The sequence below is a fragment of the Lissotriton helveticus genome, chromosome 1_1, assembly GCF_964261635.1.
Source record: "Lissotriton helveticus chromosome 1_1, aLisHel1.1, whole genome shotgun sequence".
NCBI lineage: Eukaryota > Metazoa > Chordata > Amphibia > Caudata > Salamandridae > Lissotriton > Lissotriton helveticus.
Genome location: NC_136057.1, coordinates 307,952,895 through 307,970,836, shown reverse-complemented (window position 1 = coordinate 307,970,836; position 17,942 = coordinate 307,952,895). Strand labels below are relative to the sequence as shown.

The 17,942-nt window shown below is 42.5% G+C and overlaps 1 protein-coding gene across 2 annotated transcripts in view; it reads right to left on the bottom strand.

The window, feature by feature from the left end:
* LOC144799717 (solute carrier family 23 member 1-like) overlaps positions 1 to 17,942 on the bottom strand; it is a 171,931-nt gene that overhangs the window by 68,050 nt on the left and 85,939 nt on the right. For both annotated transcript variants that reach the window (XM_078671265.1, XM_078671340.1), the window contains one exon: positions 16,938 to 17,119. In XM_078671265.1, the coding sequence (XP_078527391.1) occupies positions 16,938 to 17,119 (182 nt within the window). The remainder of the gene's footprint in view (positions 1 to 16,937; positions 17,120 to 17,942) is intronic.

Here is a 17,942-nt window from a genome sequence, read left to right as displayed (position 1 = left end):
CTGACACACCCCTGCCTTTTGGCAAGGTTCACACTATAGAAATACCACATGTATATGTTGTTGCTGCTTTTTTGCAAGTAATTTTTAAACATTCTATTACAGTTAATGAATTGGAAGGTAGGTCCATAGGCTGTTCCATTTATTAATAAATGTGTATCAAATGTTAAGACTCTTTCAGTTTATGAATTTAGGCGCTATTAGAGAGTTGGTTCATCCAAAATGTTGGAATACTTTTTGATGGTATGCCTAGCAGAGTATCTAGTAGTTTGGAGTCAGAGCAATTGTTTTTAATTCATTCACCTGCCTGACCCTTGCCTGTTTCACTTGACAGTGGTTCATTTGAACTTTCAAACTCATCATGAGAGCATCAGATATGTATATGTGGAGCAGATGTCATAACATTTTCTTTCATTGTCTTATGCAACTTTAAGCAACTGTTGAATTCCTCTTTGGGGATTAAGTATTCTTCTTTGAGATCAGCAGAAGGTTTGTGGTGAGAGTTGCATATAGAGATAACAGACTTGTGTTGTACCCATGTTTCTCATTGAGCAGTTCAAGTAAAGTGTGCTTGTCTTTGTATTTTTGCTCTCAGGTTTGTTATTATGAAACTCAATAGCACTCATTTTATCAACCTTGAAGAAAAGAGGGTGAGTGGATGCACCAGGATGTGGACCTCTGGCTATTGAGTCAAACAGACATCTCTTCAGTGGAAACATTAATCCAGTGATCCATCATTTAGAGCAATTGAGAGGATGGCTACCTTCTGTAATTCTTTTAAAAAACCAGACACATTACTGCGTTTTGCCACCTCATTAAGTGTCACTTGTGGTAGTATGACAGTGGAAACTGAGTTCAGACCCTTGCCCATTGATTTCACTCAGAAGCTCTTGGTAAAAAATATCCCACATATTCAATGTTACCCAACTCTATTTCAATACATTAATACAAGCACAAATGAACCCTTATTATGGTAACCTTGTCAGACTTTGATTCGATCTACCTCTGTTATATTCCCGGCTTAGGCCCATGTAGCGAAGCAGCTCATTTCTTACACTGTCCTATTTTACAGCAGTAACTTTTTGCACATGTTGCATGCTCAACAAAGTTGGATTTGTTTCTACGAAACTAAACGTGTTTACACATCTAGCTTTGCACAACATTATCACAATGCCCTACACATCATGTACAAGGTCTCTTTTTGCACTATGTACAAATGAGGTCTCTATCTTCATCCACAGGCGATAGGGCTATCTACATTTCCAAAACATCACTAATCTATATGCACATTGGAAGGCTGCTTTCTAATATAAGCTGACACTGAGTGTCCCTGCATGCTGAGACTTCATCACGCAGTGGTCTGAAGGCTCCTGAGTGGTGTCCAGTTCGTGACCAAGACGGGGTCCTTCATTCTCTTCCATCAAGTAAAGCACCTTTACCTGCTTGCTTCAGTATATTCTGTATATTAATCATTGCAGCACACATATTTTATACAAAAATAACGTTGGTTCAATAAACATATCGAAAACGTCCTACTGCGTATTCTCTGTATACTTCTCTGAGAGTAAGTGAGCACGACTGACTGAACGAAAAGTTATGTACTGTTTCCACAAGCCCTCAGGGGTCAGGGTTGTCATGTTCAGTGGTTGCCAGAAACCATTCGCTCCCTGATAAGGTTAGGGGGGCTTACAGTGGCACTGTTAGCTAGCTGGTCTCTAGGCTAACATATCTTGCAGGGGTGTCCTGAATCAGTCTAGACACCAAGCCCTTAGTTTATGTTGTCCAACAAATGCGCATATCCTACTGATTATTATGAACTACACAACATGGCGCCACCAACGTTGGTTGGGTTCCTATTTAATGGTCAGTCTGAGTAGTTCAGTTGTGCTTTCTCAGAGACCCCTACTCACATTTAAACCGGAGATGTACAAAATGGGAAGGGAAATAAATCTGCGTCAGCTGAGTAGGTATACCCTATGTGTTGGCTGTAGATTATTCAAACTTGGAGGATTAAAAGCTTCCCACGTTGTGCATACCATATCTCCATAAATTCATTTGATTAACTACCTTTTTCTTGAACCACTTGGATGCTAAGGCCTATTCCATCGTTGCCATGTAATTTCCATTGAAATGAATGGCATTTCCATGACGAGCTGAGCTCGTCATGAGCGTTGAAGGAGTTAACAGTGACCGATCGATCTGAGGACATTGAGGAGCAGGAAGTTGCTCTAAACGTTACAGAAAATGGCAGACAGGCAGTTACTATGAAATTATTACAACATGGACTCCGGGCAATGGGTGGGGATGTTTTGTGGTTGAGGCACACAAAGCATTCAGAACAGAGGTATTCTACTCATGGGTTAAATTTCTGCCTGCAGATGCACACACAGTTCTTTCACACTTACATTGAAGATGAACCACCTGAAGAATACTTTCCATATGTGGACATAGAAATTCTGTTAACTTACCAAGAACATATTTATTTGTTTAAAGGCCCCCCACCCCATACCACAGAAAATATGAGACTCAATCTGCTCAGTAAAGAAGGAGTGACCTAGCTAGTCTTAGCTTCTTATACCACATCCAGACATTGCTACTTTACCAGCAGCAGGAATACGTATACTGTATAGAGATTTAGTAAACATGTATGGAAATCTTACACAGTTCATAATACGAACACTGACAGTTCAACCTACAAGGGCTGCTCAGGCTGCACGACCTCAGTTGCCTTATACGGGTATCAGCCCCCAAATGCTGAATGCTGTTATGGGAAAGATTCCCACCAACCGGGAGCAAATCCCGTACTGGATAGCACAGTAAACATCTCAGCTTGAAGCAGTTGTTCCCTATACCGGCCCGCAGAAAAAACACAGAATACTAACAATTTGCTTGATAATGGGGATGACTCCCCCAATAGAAGATTGTGCCACTCGGGGTACAGTCTTCGCTGCCTTTGATACCAGAACTCAGTTTTACCCGATGTACTGAAACAAATACATAAGGAGTTCGGGGCAGAGCCTGCCCTGGACCTGGGAATTAAACTAATATGCAATTTTGCCCGAGTATCTGCCATTATGTTAAGTAACATAAAAGGGAAGGCAGCCGCAGTGGCTATACACCAACAACTGAGGGAATTTACTCCTGCACAACAGGAGCGAGAATTTCCTAGGAGTATTGAGGGCATCACTGGCTACAGATAATCTGGGAGCCAGACCTGGGAAACAAATAGTTAAGAGCACGTCTGAAAAAGATAACTCTAAGCAAGCACCTGATTCTTCCAAAAAGAAATGGGATAACAAACAAAAAAAATAAACAAAACAAAACACAGTCACGGATTGGGTCTCCTCAACAGGAACACACCAATTACAATTTGAGGAACCATGGTAATATTAGGAAGCCTGACAGGTATCGATATACTGATACAAGTTCCTCTCCTTCCTTTCAGAAGTCATTCAGAGATACAGACGGTCAGAGCACAGATCAGAGGAGCGAGTCAAGCTGAAAAGGGAGACACATCACACTTCAGTCTACATCATTAAACAGGAAGACAAACAAAAGACTCCTAACCCTCAATTTAAAAAGAAGAAGGTAGCCGGGATCAAATTAGAAATACCCAGCTACTGAGGACTCTGCTTCTCAATGGGGAATAAACAGTGACGATGCTGGACAGCGCGGCAGAAGTCACAATAGCTTGCTGGAACCTGATGGATTTTCCGGCGTCAGTAGCGTTGAGTGAGCATATCATGGTGGAAACACTTGATACAAGGGGTAAGTGTCCCACATCGTTTATACGAAATAATGCTCCAAATGGAGGGGAACATACCCAGGCAAGTGAAGGTCTCTTTTGGGAGAACCTGACATATGGTTACGATATTCTTTTGGCTGATAAGGATTGGCCACCTGAGTTTGTAACAGAGTGCCCAATGGGGGGGGATGTAATTTACCTTCCTTCTCCAACCTCGTACCAGAATCAGTTAAAAATTCATATGCGTAGGAGTAGGCATTAGCTCTAGCTCCTGCACTTTATCACAATCATGTTGATTATGACAATGAGTCACCTCATCACGAAATCCCATTAAAAATCAATTCCTCAACCACAGAGACAATACCCAATAAAACATGAAGTAAGTCAAGGAGATCTTAGATCAACTTAACTACCAGGGTGTAATAGAGAATTGCCCCTCATACATGAATTGTTTCCCGTAATGAAACCCGATAATTTAGCACCACTCTTATGAATAACATTGTACAGAAAAAAATACAAAACAACCATAGATATCTTAAATGGATTTTTCTGCCAAAATAGAGCGCCTGGGAGCAGATATTTGACAGCATTCTCAGCCCTAGGTTCTCAACACCAATTTTGTTGATTACCACAGGGGTATAAGACCGGCCCCTGGCTGTTTTCAGCAAGAGTGACAGAAATACTTCGCAATTTTGATGAGGAGGCATTGTCCTATGTAGATGATATTTATCTGAAGGACGATGAATTAATGGAACACTTGGCTAGAGTGACCTACATAATTGTTGGGTTTGCTCACCGGGCTACAAATTTAAAAAAATCAAATACTCAATGCCCTGTACCGGGGTTAGGAGTTGTAGAGTGAAGAAGAAAGCCTGGCAGCCGTTTTTTTAGAAAAATGTGCGCTGCTCTAACCTCCTACAACTCTAAAAAGACTACAGTCCATTTTAGGATTTTAAAATTATGGCAGGATTTACATTTTGGATTATGCAGATGGGGTAAAACCCTTCTACGACTTAATGAGACCTGATTTTTCAGTGCATCACTGGACACAGGAACATACAAATATTTTGCATTCTGTGCAAGCTGACATGATAGCTTCTAAACATTTACGCACATGTGCTAACATGACTAACCTGGTTATCTGCTGGAATACACCTATATCACTTTCAATTAAGGTGATACGGTACTTATTGCATACAAATCAAATTTGTACACAAACACTGAAATGCGTTTTGCATACACTGTGAAATTACTCGCAGTGATACAGACTGCTGTAGTGGGAGAGAAAGCACTAGCACAGGAGAAACGCATAATTGCGGGACCCAGCTATGGACCTTAGATGCTGTCACCAAAGCCAGCGTTCCTAATTCTAAAGCTTTACATCCAAGATGGATTCAATGGGCTAACTCTCTCACTGCTACAACATTAGATTACAGATTAGACTCTACATTGCACACACAAGGATTCTTGCAGTACGAAGAAGAATATCCTCTGACGAATTAAAATATGCTTGTAGATCAATATGAATACATCATATATACATATGGTTTGCCCAGCCTGCCGTAGAAATAAAACAGCAATACTCTACGGCATGCACCATTGTTATAGGGCTCATGCATGATGGAACGTTCCATCCTGGGAAAACACACACTCAGTCCCTAGTGGACTGTACATCGCAGCTGGCAGAACTCAATGCCCTTATACTGGCACTACAAAATATGGATCGTGAATTCCCCCCACTTATTGTCTGTGATTCGTTTGACTATGTCCAGTCCTATCATGAATATCTACACTATTGGGGCCACAATGGATTTAGAAATTCTAAAGGTTGCACAATAAAGCACATGATGCTTTGGGAGCAGGTGGCAAAGCTGAAAGAAGGCCTGCCACGGGCTCATGTTATTCATACATTGAGTCATCAACGTGTTTGCATTTACATTGAAGGGAATTCCATGGTGGATGAAGCTGCCAAGGCAACAGTTCGTACTGCTGCCTTTACTGTAATAACTTGATTAAGTAAGAGATAAGAAAAAACAACTATGGTGGCAATCAATGCCACACGTACCTGATGAGCCCTGCCAAAAGGCTTTCCACTCAAGTACTCCTACATGCTAGATGCACAAACCATTCTGTATGCTCAGATTCCAGAAAAGGGGGGTAGAGTAATACCAAACATAGGTGGCAGATTAGGACTGATAATAGTTGCAAATGAAGGTCTGACTTCCGCTCACGCAGGAATTACAGCTAAAGTTGTATTACTCTATTGGTGGCCAGGTATGTCAAAACAGACCAAGGACTTTGTCCTTAAATGCAACATCTGCCAGCCAATGAAAGGGTCCACTGTAGCACGTTCAGCACAGACACCTCTATTGATTTCAGACAAGCCTTTGGCTTGAGGGTATTTTGATCACTGTGGCCCCTTATAATCAGATGGGGCTTACAAGTATATCTTGGTGGCAGTGAATTCATGCTCCTGATTCCTGTGTGTTTGGCCGCAGCGCTCGGCTGACGCTGGAACTGTTATAAAGGATTTGTGAATCTTTAACGGGACATACGCAATTAGCACACTTCATTCCGACCAGGGTCCGGCATTTATCTCTCTGGCTTACAAACAAGTCATGGGAAGTTTGCGTGTGGCCTTGCGTACTCCTCCCCGTAACATCCTGAGGGAAATTCGGTCATTGAGAGAAAAAAACGTGACTTAAAGCAGTCCTTAACAGTAAAGGTATTAGACTCGGGTGGCAGTTGGGTCAATCACCTATATGGGGTCCAGAGGACATTTAACAACATGCTAAGAAAATCCGTAGTGGGTCATGCTCCATATGAACTCATGTTTGGTGTGAGAATGTGGGTAACGGTGGCAGCTGAAACTTTTGGCTGTTTTACAGGCAATCAATGAATTCCAAGCCTTACAAAGCAATGTCCAAGTAAAATGCACCGCTACTGGGGAAGTGAAGGTTGTGCCGGCAAGACCTGCCTGGGTTCCGAAGATTGGGGACCTGGTCAGAGAGAAAATAGTGGACAAGAAAGAGTTTGGGCCATCTTACAGAGCGCCTGTACCTGTCCTGTCTGTCATAGGCACTAGAACAGTACTTCTTCCGGTCGCAGACAGAAGAGGTTTGTCTCTATTGATATGATCAAACCACATTATGTGGCCAATTCTCAAAAGTAGACAATGTGGGATCCTGGTTATAGCCTCCACACTCCTCTTGGTACTGTACAGGAAGTTCGGATGGAAGCTTTAATAACAACAGAAGATTTCACTCTCCAAAAAGAAGCTGTAAACAACAATGAAATTATACTTCTCCCTATTGAAACAACTACAGCTGTACAATCAATAAGTATAGAAATTTCTATTTGGAAAATCAATGATGTCTATGTAAATATGCCACAGATCGAGTCATCTCCCAGTTCTACAAAACCTGCTGAGCTGCCAAAAGTGGACCCAACAGCATCTGGCTACTTCGTGCATTATGACAATTTCTAATCGGATTCAAGTGAACCAGAGCTGCTACCACCGCATCTCCTTTTCAAGCTACGTGGGTATGCTCTCTAACTTTGGATGAAAAAGACTTACTTCATCCCTCCCTGGTTACAACTCTGGATTACAATGGGGTTACTTTTCCTGGTACTCTGGATTAGTTTGGTGACAGTTTTTTTCCTACTTCTGAATATTTACCAGAACGCTCCGCAGTATATCTTGTGAACTTGGTTCTTAAACCACATGCATCATCACACCGTAAACTAAGGAACCTGTCCCTGGTGAACATTACAGCAGTTCCAGTTCCTGAAAGAATAGTGTAGGGCAGCTTATCGTATGATGTGTATGTTCCTACTGTACTTTTGCAATTTCCTAATGTGTTTAAAATTTCCTTCAATGATATCATCACCTCTAGTACTTTCTCTGATGATTGGGACATTGCAACTGTGTATAATTTGCTTGCAGATCTAGAGCAATCAGCTGCATTTTCTAATGATGAATTTTATGTTGGTACATCTAATTATGGAGACATGTTCTGTTATCAACATTATGGAAACCACTTCTTACACAATACTAGTATCTCACATGCTCTTTACGATTGCATACAATGGGAACACTGCCCAACACTGCAGAAAGGTAGTTCAAAGACATTTGCACGAACGTTTGCTTATTTTTCAGGTTTTTACACAAGAGACCTAGCGTCTTATTATCATAGGCTTGCCCCTACACCTGCAAAGAAAAATATGCTATAAACACCAAGCTGATAGACTCTGCTTCCGTTATTTCTCAACTGTCTATACAGGGCTTTGACTTTTGGAAAGACATCATAGAAACAAAATCTATCTGGGGACAAAGGATTGGCAGGTACGGGAGAACTGATGCCTTATTTAGAGTATGCCTCATACCATGTAAAATGATTTTCCTGAACAAAACAGTGCTGCAAACTTCTTGTCTTGGTACAGGCAAAGTGAAGGATTTGAACTCACCACATATTCCCCGGTTCTCACACTTCGGGAATAGGTAGCACTTAACACACTTCCAAGAGGATACACTAGCTACCATAAAACATAATGGTTCTTTCAATTCATCAGGGATGGATGGTTTGGCCAAGAGACACAAATAGGTGCCAATCTAGATTTATGTGCAACACCGAAGGGTTTAGGATCATTTGGCCTGATCAGTGATATGTACAGTCAGAGAACTCAGGGGTGGTGACGTCATATAGTGTTGGGAAGTTGTGCCTAGATTCAGGTTCGATTTTTTGTAAATTTTGGTGGGGTTTTTTCAGTGTTTTTCAGTGATTTCAATACCTTAAAAGAACAGTGGTTATCAGTTGTTACACATTTTGGTGCCATTAAAAACAATAGAACAGGGTTTTTCTGGTGTTTATGGAATGTTTCGCTTTTATTAATGCAAGTTATATATACAGTGTACGTACAGTATGTATGAGGTCCAAATACACTTCTACAAATCAAACTAATTGTAGTACGCCATACAATACTTCTTCACTGAGTCATTGGCCATGCACACTCGCTCTTTCATTCCCATGTAAACCTTTATCTGTGAAAAGACCCTCTCAACATTGCCACGTTAGACGGACAACTCCAAAACAGCCAAAATATGCTAAATATGGCCACTGACATATCTTTCCATGCCAATACTGATGCACCTGAAGATTGCAATTCACTGGGACCGGTTCACCAACATATGTGTTGAACTGGGCGCATATGCCCTTAGAGTTATAGAAGCGGTCAAAAATGAAGCAATACTTTTCAAAACCCTGAGAAATTCCCCTTTATGGAAGGAATCTAGAACTTGTGCAGAGTACAGTTAGGCTTCATTGACTTCAAATGCCATGGTTGGTGAAGGGACATTTCTATGCATCATTGCAAGCCATTTATCATGCATTGTAAAATAACATTTCCGGAATTGCTCCTCAACATTTCTTTGCTTGTTAAGTTGCAAGCATTCTAACATGGAACCCACATGGTATCATTCTTTAAGACCGTCTTTGCATTCTAACAAGTAACTTGTATTGGAGTTTTCCCTGAAATGCGTTTTTTATGTAAAGTGTTAGGATAGTAGCTCATAGGCATTAGTCTTGGGATGGTTAAAGACCTCAACGCTTTGCCAGGTGAAGCAACACTTGTCCCTTCTTTCTGATGACATGGATCTCAGGGATTTTTTATTAGGCCCCCGGAACCCACGTTAAAAGCACTTCTTGTACAGAATATACAACAAACTGTGGAATATTTCACAACAGGAAGCTGCTGAGAGATTGCGCAAGATTAACAGTGTTCATTTAGAAAAGGCTTTGGCTGTGGTTGACAAAGGTATGACCACATTAAAATCCAGAATGTATCCACTGGAAAACATATTGTCTGCTGCAATGGACATAATAGAACATGATATGTCTATCCTGCAACATGGGCAATCACAACTGTGGTTCATTTTGTTGTTAAGCTGGACATTGTAAACATTACTTTCTTTCAAGTTCCCCTTGGACTTCTTTTTCTTAAAACATACAGGTACTTTCAATTGTCATACATACACCGTTCAAATCACCAGCATTCATGCGAAAACAAAAAGATAATATAAAAAGTATTTATATTTTATTATATATGCTTCTCTTAGGATTCAAAATGTACAGATAAAAACGAATTTATGAAAAAACATACATATCATCAATGTACATCAAATTATCAAAAAGAATTACAAATTGTTTTAAAACAACACAATCAAACGGACTGTGACAATTGTTGGAGACATAAAACCCAATCACACCAAGTCTTACAACTAAATAAACCAAGGTCAACACGTTTTCGTATTATCCTCTTTCTTAATGACCCCTGGGGATGCTTGGGTGCTCAATCAACACAAAGCGAAGCGTTTCGGTGGCACAGTGTGGTTCACCACCTTCTTCAGGCTTAACGTAACGAATCAGTGTCTCCCCATACAATCTTAATTTTCTTTCCTCGAGTTGTTGTATTGAGTGGGGGAAAAATACGAGATTGAATCAACCTTCGCTCGTTCCCTTCTTAAAACTTCTGCCACACACCGCCACTGTAGCTGTGGCGAATAATTTCCTATTTGATAAATTCATCTCTTGACAGGCTCAAACACTTCTCATGCAGTAAAGCCAACTGCCGGGACATAAAAAGTCTCCTGGCCTGCTCCAAACTCTTCCGCTGTTATCCAAATTTACTTTTTGGCCACATGCCATAGCATTACATCAACAGCACAAGTCTGTTTTTGGCATACGATCTAACTTAAAGACAGATTATGATGGCACAAAGAGATGCGAAATATACTATGTTACACATTGAAAATTTAGAGCAATTACCTTTCACCGTGGCTGAGACACCATCCACAGACTGTATAATCCATGGTTACATCTCCCTACCAGTCACGACTTTCCAATTCCAACATTGTCTCCAATACCAACAGGTAGGAAGCTATGAGGCACTAGAGGAAGGTTGTGTGTATGAGTATTGGGAATTACCGTTCAGGTTTAGATGCCGGAAGAGGGACACAGAAATTTTCCTTAGTGGTTCTGACTGTGAGGATGCTTTAAGTGGGTCCTTAGTTTTCTAAGACATTTCTCTCCACGGGCCATGCAATGTTTCGGTAGCAAACATGTCTTGTTATCTGAAGGGTTCTCCAGCTGCCGTGATTCATCATGGGTTTAAGCTGCTCTCAAATGGGAGCTATTTGATGCTGAATGATCAAGGTTGCTGTGGAATGGAACCAGGCATTGCTTATCTAGTGACATTTAATTCCATACTGACTTGTTGCACACAAGTACTGGTTCCACCTGCCTGCTAGGGCCTTCGATAAATGTTTCCATCAGACAGTTTGATTCTCTGAGCATACTGAAAGCCATGCTTTTTAAATTGAATTGAATTGAATTACACATTTCTAAAGTGCACAGATACTCATAAAGATTGTTCCCGCGCTATTCACTATGCCCAAAGGAGTGAGAACCGGGATATAAGCCATTGTTTCTTGCTAACATCTAAATAAATATTTCTTCAATTCCCTTTTAAATTTTGCTTCTTCAGGTATCCATCTAAGGTAATCTGGGAGAGTATTCCACAGATGTGCTGATATAACCATGAAGGAAGCTGATTCAAAAAACGCGGGGAGACAATGAACCCAGCTAAGCTCGACCCCAACAGTCTCCCTGGGCAGTAAGCCTTAATGCGCTCCTTTAAGTACCTAGGTCCGCTGAGGAACTGGCAGCCATTGAAGTTTCGCTGGTTACGCTGAGACTGGCGAGAATTTCTGAATATAGTAGAGTGCCATATTTTGCATAACCTGTAAATTCTGGATTAGATATTACAGGGAGACCAAGATACAGGACATTAGCACAGTCCAACCTGGATAGAATTAGTGATCTAACCACAGTGATTTGGGCCTCATGAGGAAGAAAATAGAGAAACTTCCTCAGCATGCGGAAGATCCAAAAACAGGATTTCACCACAACCAACACCTACCAAATGCAAGCTGGGTATCGAACAATGCACCTAAATTTTTTCCCACTGCAGTTGCTGGGAGGGGTGGAGGAACACTCTAAAGCCAGGCCTCAACCCATCCAGGACAAGGGTCCCGTCTGAATAATAAGACTTCCTTCTTATCTGGGATGCACTGCAATCTATTGGCCCTCAACCAGTCTAACAATGCCACCATACAGTTAGCAAAGGCAACCTTCACTCTCTTAGGCTCCCCATCATTTGTGAGAAGGAGTTCAGTATCATATGCATAAGAGATGATCTTTATATTACAGGATTCCACCAAATAAGCCAGAGATGTAAATATAAAAGAGTGTAGGACTAAGGGAAGAGCCTTACGGCACCCTCTATTACAACTCTTTACCTTCCGAGGCGTATGATTTCATCCAAACCACCTAATCACGCCCATCGAGGAAAGAGCCCAACTACTCCCAGCTGTTTTCATCTGTACAGCAGTATGTGATGATCAACCCTATCAAAAGCTGTAGCAGGTCCAACAGCACCAGAGCCACGTTGCAGCCAGAGCCCAGATTGAATTTAATGGACCCAGACCTCCAGCAGTGTGGTCTCGATTAGGCCTAGGTGGAGCTCTCTGAGTGCAGAAAACTCCACTCCGTGTCATGCAGCAGTTTTTTCCCTGCTCGTGAACAGTAAGTTTGCAAGCACGAGCTGCTGCTCGGGTGAAATTTCAACCCGAGTGGCAGGAAGACCAGCGCGAACGGCAGTTCGCACTGCACTCTAACACTTGCAGTACTTCACTGAGATTTTTTGTCACTTCACGGAGTTCCGCGAAGCGAAATTCTGCGATCTTCACCCAGGCCTGGTCTCGATGCTGTGGATGGCTCTGAACCCTGATTGTGAGGGGTGGAGCAAGTTATTTTCACATTAGAAGGTGGTAAGTTGCTGGTGTACCACCTTCTCTAACACCTTAGAAGCGGCTGGCAGCAGCAAGACCTGGCTGAAACTTGCTAAGCAATCAGGGTTAGCATTGGCCTTTTTTAAATAACAGAATCACACTGGACTTTTTCCAGTCATTGGGCACTAAGCCTGAGTCAAGGGAACTAGCAAATAGCTTCTGATACACAGAGGCAATAATGTACAGGATTGACTTTAAAATGCGGGGGATATCATATCCACTGGGGACCATTTGCGTTAACGGAACATCAGAGATCCGGACGACACATACTGGCATCTTAAAAATGTTTCTTTATCCTGGACCTTGGGCCCCTCAACCTTCCCTGGTTGGACTATAGCATTCCGCGGCCTTCGACACCGTCTGCCACCGCACCCTAGTGCAGCGCCTCTACGACGTCGGAATCCAGGAGAAGGCACTGGAATGGATCATCTCCTTCCTCGACGGAAGAACCCAGAGAGTCCGCCTACCTCCGTACAAATCAAAGGCCACCGAAGTCATCTGCGGCGTACCCCAAGGATCCTCGCTGAGCCCAACCCTCTTCAACGTCTACATGAGCCCCCTCGCGGCCATCGCACGCCAACACAACCTGAACATCATCTCCTACGCCGACGATACCCAGCTGATCCTCTCCCTTACCAACGACCCCGCCGCCGCCAGAGCCAACCTCCACGAAGGAATGAAAGAAGTAGCCGAGTGGATGTCGACCAGCCGCCTGAAGCTGAACTCGGACAAGACGGAAGTCCTCATCCTGGGATCCTCGCCCTCCGCCTGGGACGACTCCTGGTGGCCCCCCGCCCTGGGAACTGCACCCAAACCGACAGACCACGCACGCAACCTGGGCTTCATCCTGGACTCCTCCCTCTCCATGACCAAGCAAGTCAACGCAGTCTCCTCGTCGTGCTTCAACATCCTGCGCATGCTACGGAAAATCTTCCGGTGGATCCCCACCGAGACCAGGAAGACTGTCACCCAGGCCCTCGTCACCAGCCGACTGGACTACGGCAACGCCCTCTACGCCGGAACCACCGCCAAGCTCCAGAAGAGACTCCAACGGATCCAGAACGCCTCAGCCAGACTCATCCTCGACATCCCACGACACAGCCACATCTCCGGACACCTAAGAGACCTGCACTGGCTCCCGGTCAACAAGAGAATCACCTTCCGTCTCCTCACCCACGCACACAAAGCCCTACACGATCAAGGCCCGAGCTACCTCAACAACCGCATCAACTTCTACGCTCCCAAACGACACCTCCGATCAGCCAGTCACGCCCTCGCCGCCGTCCCCCGCATCCGAAGAACGACAACAGGAGGAAGGTCCTTCTCCTACCTGGCTGCCAAGACCTGGAACTCCCTCCCGACCGACCTGCGCCTGACCCAAGACCACCTCGCCTTCAGGAAGAAGCTCAAGACCTGGCTGTTCGGGCAGTAGCAGCACCCCCCCCTAGCGCCTTGAGACCCTCCGGGTAAGTAGAGCGCTCTATAAATGTCTATGATTGATTGATTGATTGATCCAATAGAGCTCTATCCGTGATATTTCTTTACATCATGAGCCCTTCATTCTTTGGCTGCTGAAATATAGCACTATAGGACAGCTTTTAAAGCTTAGTGGCTCATCTCTTTATGAGAATATTTACAGCATTACCATGAAGGTCAGATTCCACTTTTCGCGTTTCATATCTATATTGTGCTACCTTCTCCACAGAGTCCATAGTTGCCTGCTCTTGAGGACCCCTGGACCACCTATGTGTCTAACTTATGACTATATGAAAATCAGTTTTTGCAGCCTTGCGACATCCGTTGGCTTTCTGGTTTAACAAGTGATACAGCTCCTGTGCTCCGGGACTCTCTATCTTCTTTAGAGGCCCTGCTATGCAGATTTGGAAGCTTTGGACAACTTGTACTTTACATTGTTCAGAGCCCTGGTGTACTAAGATATATGGATACAGCATAAGAATCACAGATGGCCTTTTGACCACTGCATAAACTATGAATTCGGCTCCCTGATGAAGGAGTGTTTAAGTACATGGTACTTCCAAAACACGCGTCGGCGCATTTCTCTTGTTTCTTTTGTACAATGTATGAAATGTTGTTTATATGTTCACTGTAGCCCAGTGCATTATTGTATTGTTTTTTCACTATATGTCTCTGTTTGTGTTTGTTATTTTGAAGACATGTACAGTTATTGTATGATTCATTATCATGTGTTTGGGGCTCCTTCTTTATATATATATACAATGCTGTTGATTGTTCAGTATATGCAGTATGTCAGAATATGTAACTTTTATTAAAGGTAATAAAATCGTAACAAAAAGAATGTTTTTTTTTAGAATAAATGATTTAAATTACATGTTTTGTGGGACATATTATTCTGGATATATTACAGAATATTAAGAATATCTAGTGAGGGAAGTGTTTGTGCTGATTATCCATTGGGAACCCTGACCTGCAGTTCAATAATGCAGCTGTTATATGCTCTACAGATGGCCAAAAGAAGGTAACCAGTGGGGGATGTTGTAGTTGCTCCACTGGTTCATCTCACGCTGGACCTGTCAGAATGTTATTATCCCCTGCCATATTCCCCTGGATTCCTATAATTTTCTCCTAAAAAAATCACTCATACGGGAGCAAAGGGACTGACTGATTTCCAATGGTGGGGACGTAACTTTAGAATCAGTCAAATTAGATTCAATTTTGAAGCTCTCCCTCCATCGTTATCATCCTTTTTAATGCAGTGGGAGTAGAAAATGCTATAAGTTCTCTTGATATATATTTTTATGATAGGATTTCAGGGCCTGTTTATAAGTGCCCTTATCAGAGTCCACACAGTCACAATCTTTCTAGTTTCTTACAAGCTGCTCTTTCCTGAGCTAGTTGCTTTGTGAACCAGCGAGCTGAAAGCATCATTGTATTCTTTCTAGAGTTTGCGGTGGGGGCTACAAGATCTGCCACCCCCCTGAGCCAGGAGCTGATTATCCTGTCCCTCTCTCTGGCGGGATGTGGGATATCAGGTGTAAAGTCCACAAGAGTACTCCTTCACTCATCAAGGGCAACCCTGCTCAAGCATCTATTTTATTAATTTGCAGCGCAGGGTGTTTTTTTTTTACCTTTTACAGTTTCCAAGAGAAAGGCAAAAGGAAGTGGTCTGACCAAGGCACTGGCGGGGGGGATCCCCTTTTAGATTTGTGCTAGAGAATATACCATCAATCGTATGACCAGCACTATGGGTAGGCCCAGTAGGCGTTTTCAATAAATTAAAAGAGGCTAGAGATTCCACTAAATGCTTAGCTAATAGTTCCTCTGCAAACTCTAAGTGGATGTTAAAATACACATTTAAATGAAATTGGGGAATGGAAGGCATTTAGGGGCTAGTACTTGATCCATGGAAGAAATAAAGTCTACTACATATCCTGGGTGGCAATAGACTAAAATCTCAGATAGGCAGTGCTGTCCATCAATGGAAAAGCTAAAGCCCAAGAATTCTGCTCCTGTCATCCCCTCAGGCTTAAAACTCTTACATTCATATATTCTTTTAAAAACTATCGCCATCCCTCCTACTCTAACTCCCACCCTGTCTGAATGCACACAGACATTATATTTTATACAAGAATAACGTTGGTTCAACAAACATATTGAAAACGTCCCACTGTGTATTCTCTGAAAATAAGTGAGCACGAGTGACTGAGAAAACAGTTCTTTACTGTTTCCACGATCCCTGAGAGGTCAGGGTTGTCATGTTCAGTGGTTGCCAGAAAGCATTCGCTCCCTGATGAGGATAGGGAGGCTTACGGTGGCACTGTGAGCTAGCTGGTCTCTAGGCCAACATATCCTGCGAGAGTGTCCAGAATCAGTCCAGACACCAACACTTAGTTTATGTTGTCCAACAAATGCACAGATCCTACGGAGTAGTGGGAACTACACGAGACCTCTTGATAATGACATCTAAAGTTTGAAAATTCTTCCCCCCATTTGGTAGCATCCTACATTGGAGCTCCTTAGCCTCTGGAGTCGTCATGCTGGGGGGGATTAAATAGTCAGTGGCACTGATTTTACTTCTCTTTAGTCAATGACATGCTTAACATGTTTGATGTTGGTTTGAAGGAATAGCCACTGTTGAAATGTAAGCACCTTTGGACAGGAGGAATTGGTTTGAAAAAAAATATTTATTGAGCAATATTTTCCACCATAACACACACTTTTCAAGCATTTCTAGAAAGTAACATTTGGAAACAGGATTCAACTCTTGAATCTCGAAAGAATTGATAAGTAGGAAGATATAAAACTTACATGGCCGATATCCCCCAGTGTGAACCAGCATCATTGCCAGCAGACTCAAAGAGAGGCAAAGCAATGAGACAGATGGTTGGGGTGATTGTCAATGGTCCAATGAAGCGCATGAGGAGTCCAACCAGACCAGTGAATCCCACGAAGATTTGGAAACAGGAAGCAACCATGACGGCACCTTGAATCTGGAAAAGATGCGCAAGTGGGAAGAATGCAAGAGAGGAAATGGTGGCAGAGAAATTGAAGGGAACAAGACAAAGGAATGGAGAAAAAAACAAAGCGGAGAGGAAGACAAAGAAAAACATGAGGCATGAGAAGGAATAAACAAACAATGTACATATAGTAAAGTTAGCATGATAGAGGGCACCATTCATCGAAGGTCAGAAGGAGTACATAAATGAAGATTAGTTTTCAGAATGGTGTGGGGAAGTATATTATTGATTACAGAAGAAGAGACAAAAAGTAGGGAAGAGGAAAGGGAGCGTTGGCTCACATGAAAGGGAAAAGGAAAAGAAAAAGAATTGATTAATTGAGTAGGAAGATAATTTTAGGAAAAGGAATAGAGCCAATGGGTGCAGTTAAGAGATGATGAAGTGGTATAAGTGGGGCATAATAAAAAGAAGTTGGAAAAGGTACAAAGAACATTCAAATTACAAACCAAAACAATTTCATCACATTTATGCTCTCTGTTAATACAGAAGGTACATTTTAGTCCTTCCATTGTGACTCCTGAAAACCCTTGCACTACATGTAGCTCTGATTGTTAACATGCAGTGTCTAGCCTTTCTGTTAACTCATTCCCCAACTGAAGCCCCGGGTTATCCTCTACCCAGACCATATTTCATTGAGTTCTAATTGACACTCAATTTGTTTAATTCTTCCCATTCAATTCAGTCTTCTGCAGATTCTGGTGATTTATATAATAAACCCATCTTAATATTCACTTCATACTCTACATGAACTTTAGAAGTGTCACCTTCCTATTCTTTCTTCACCTTTCTATTCTTT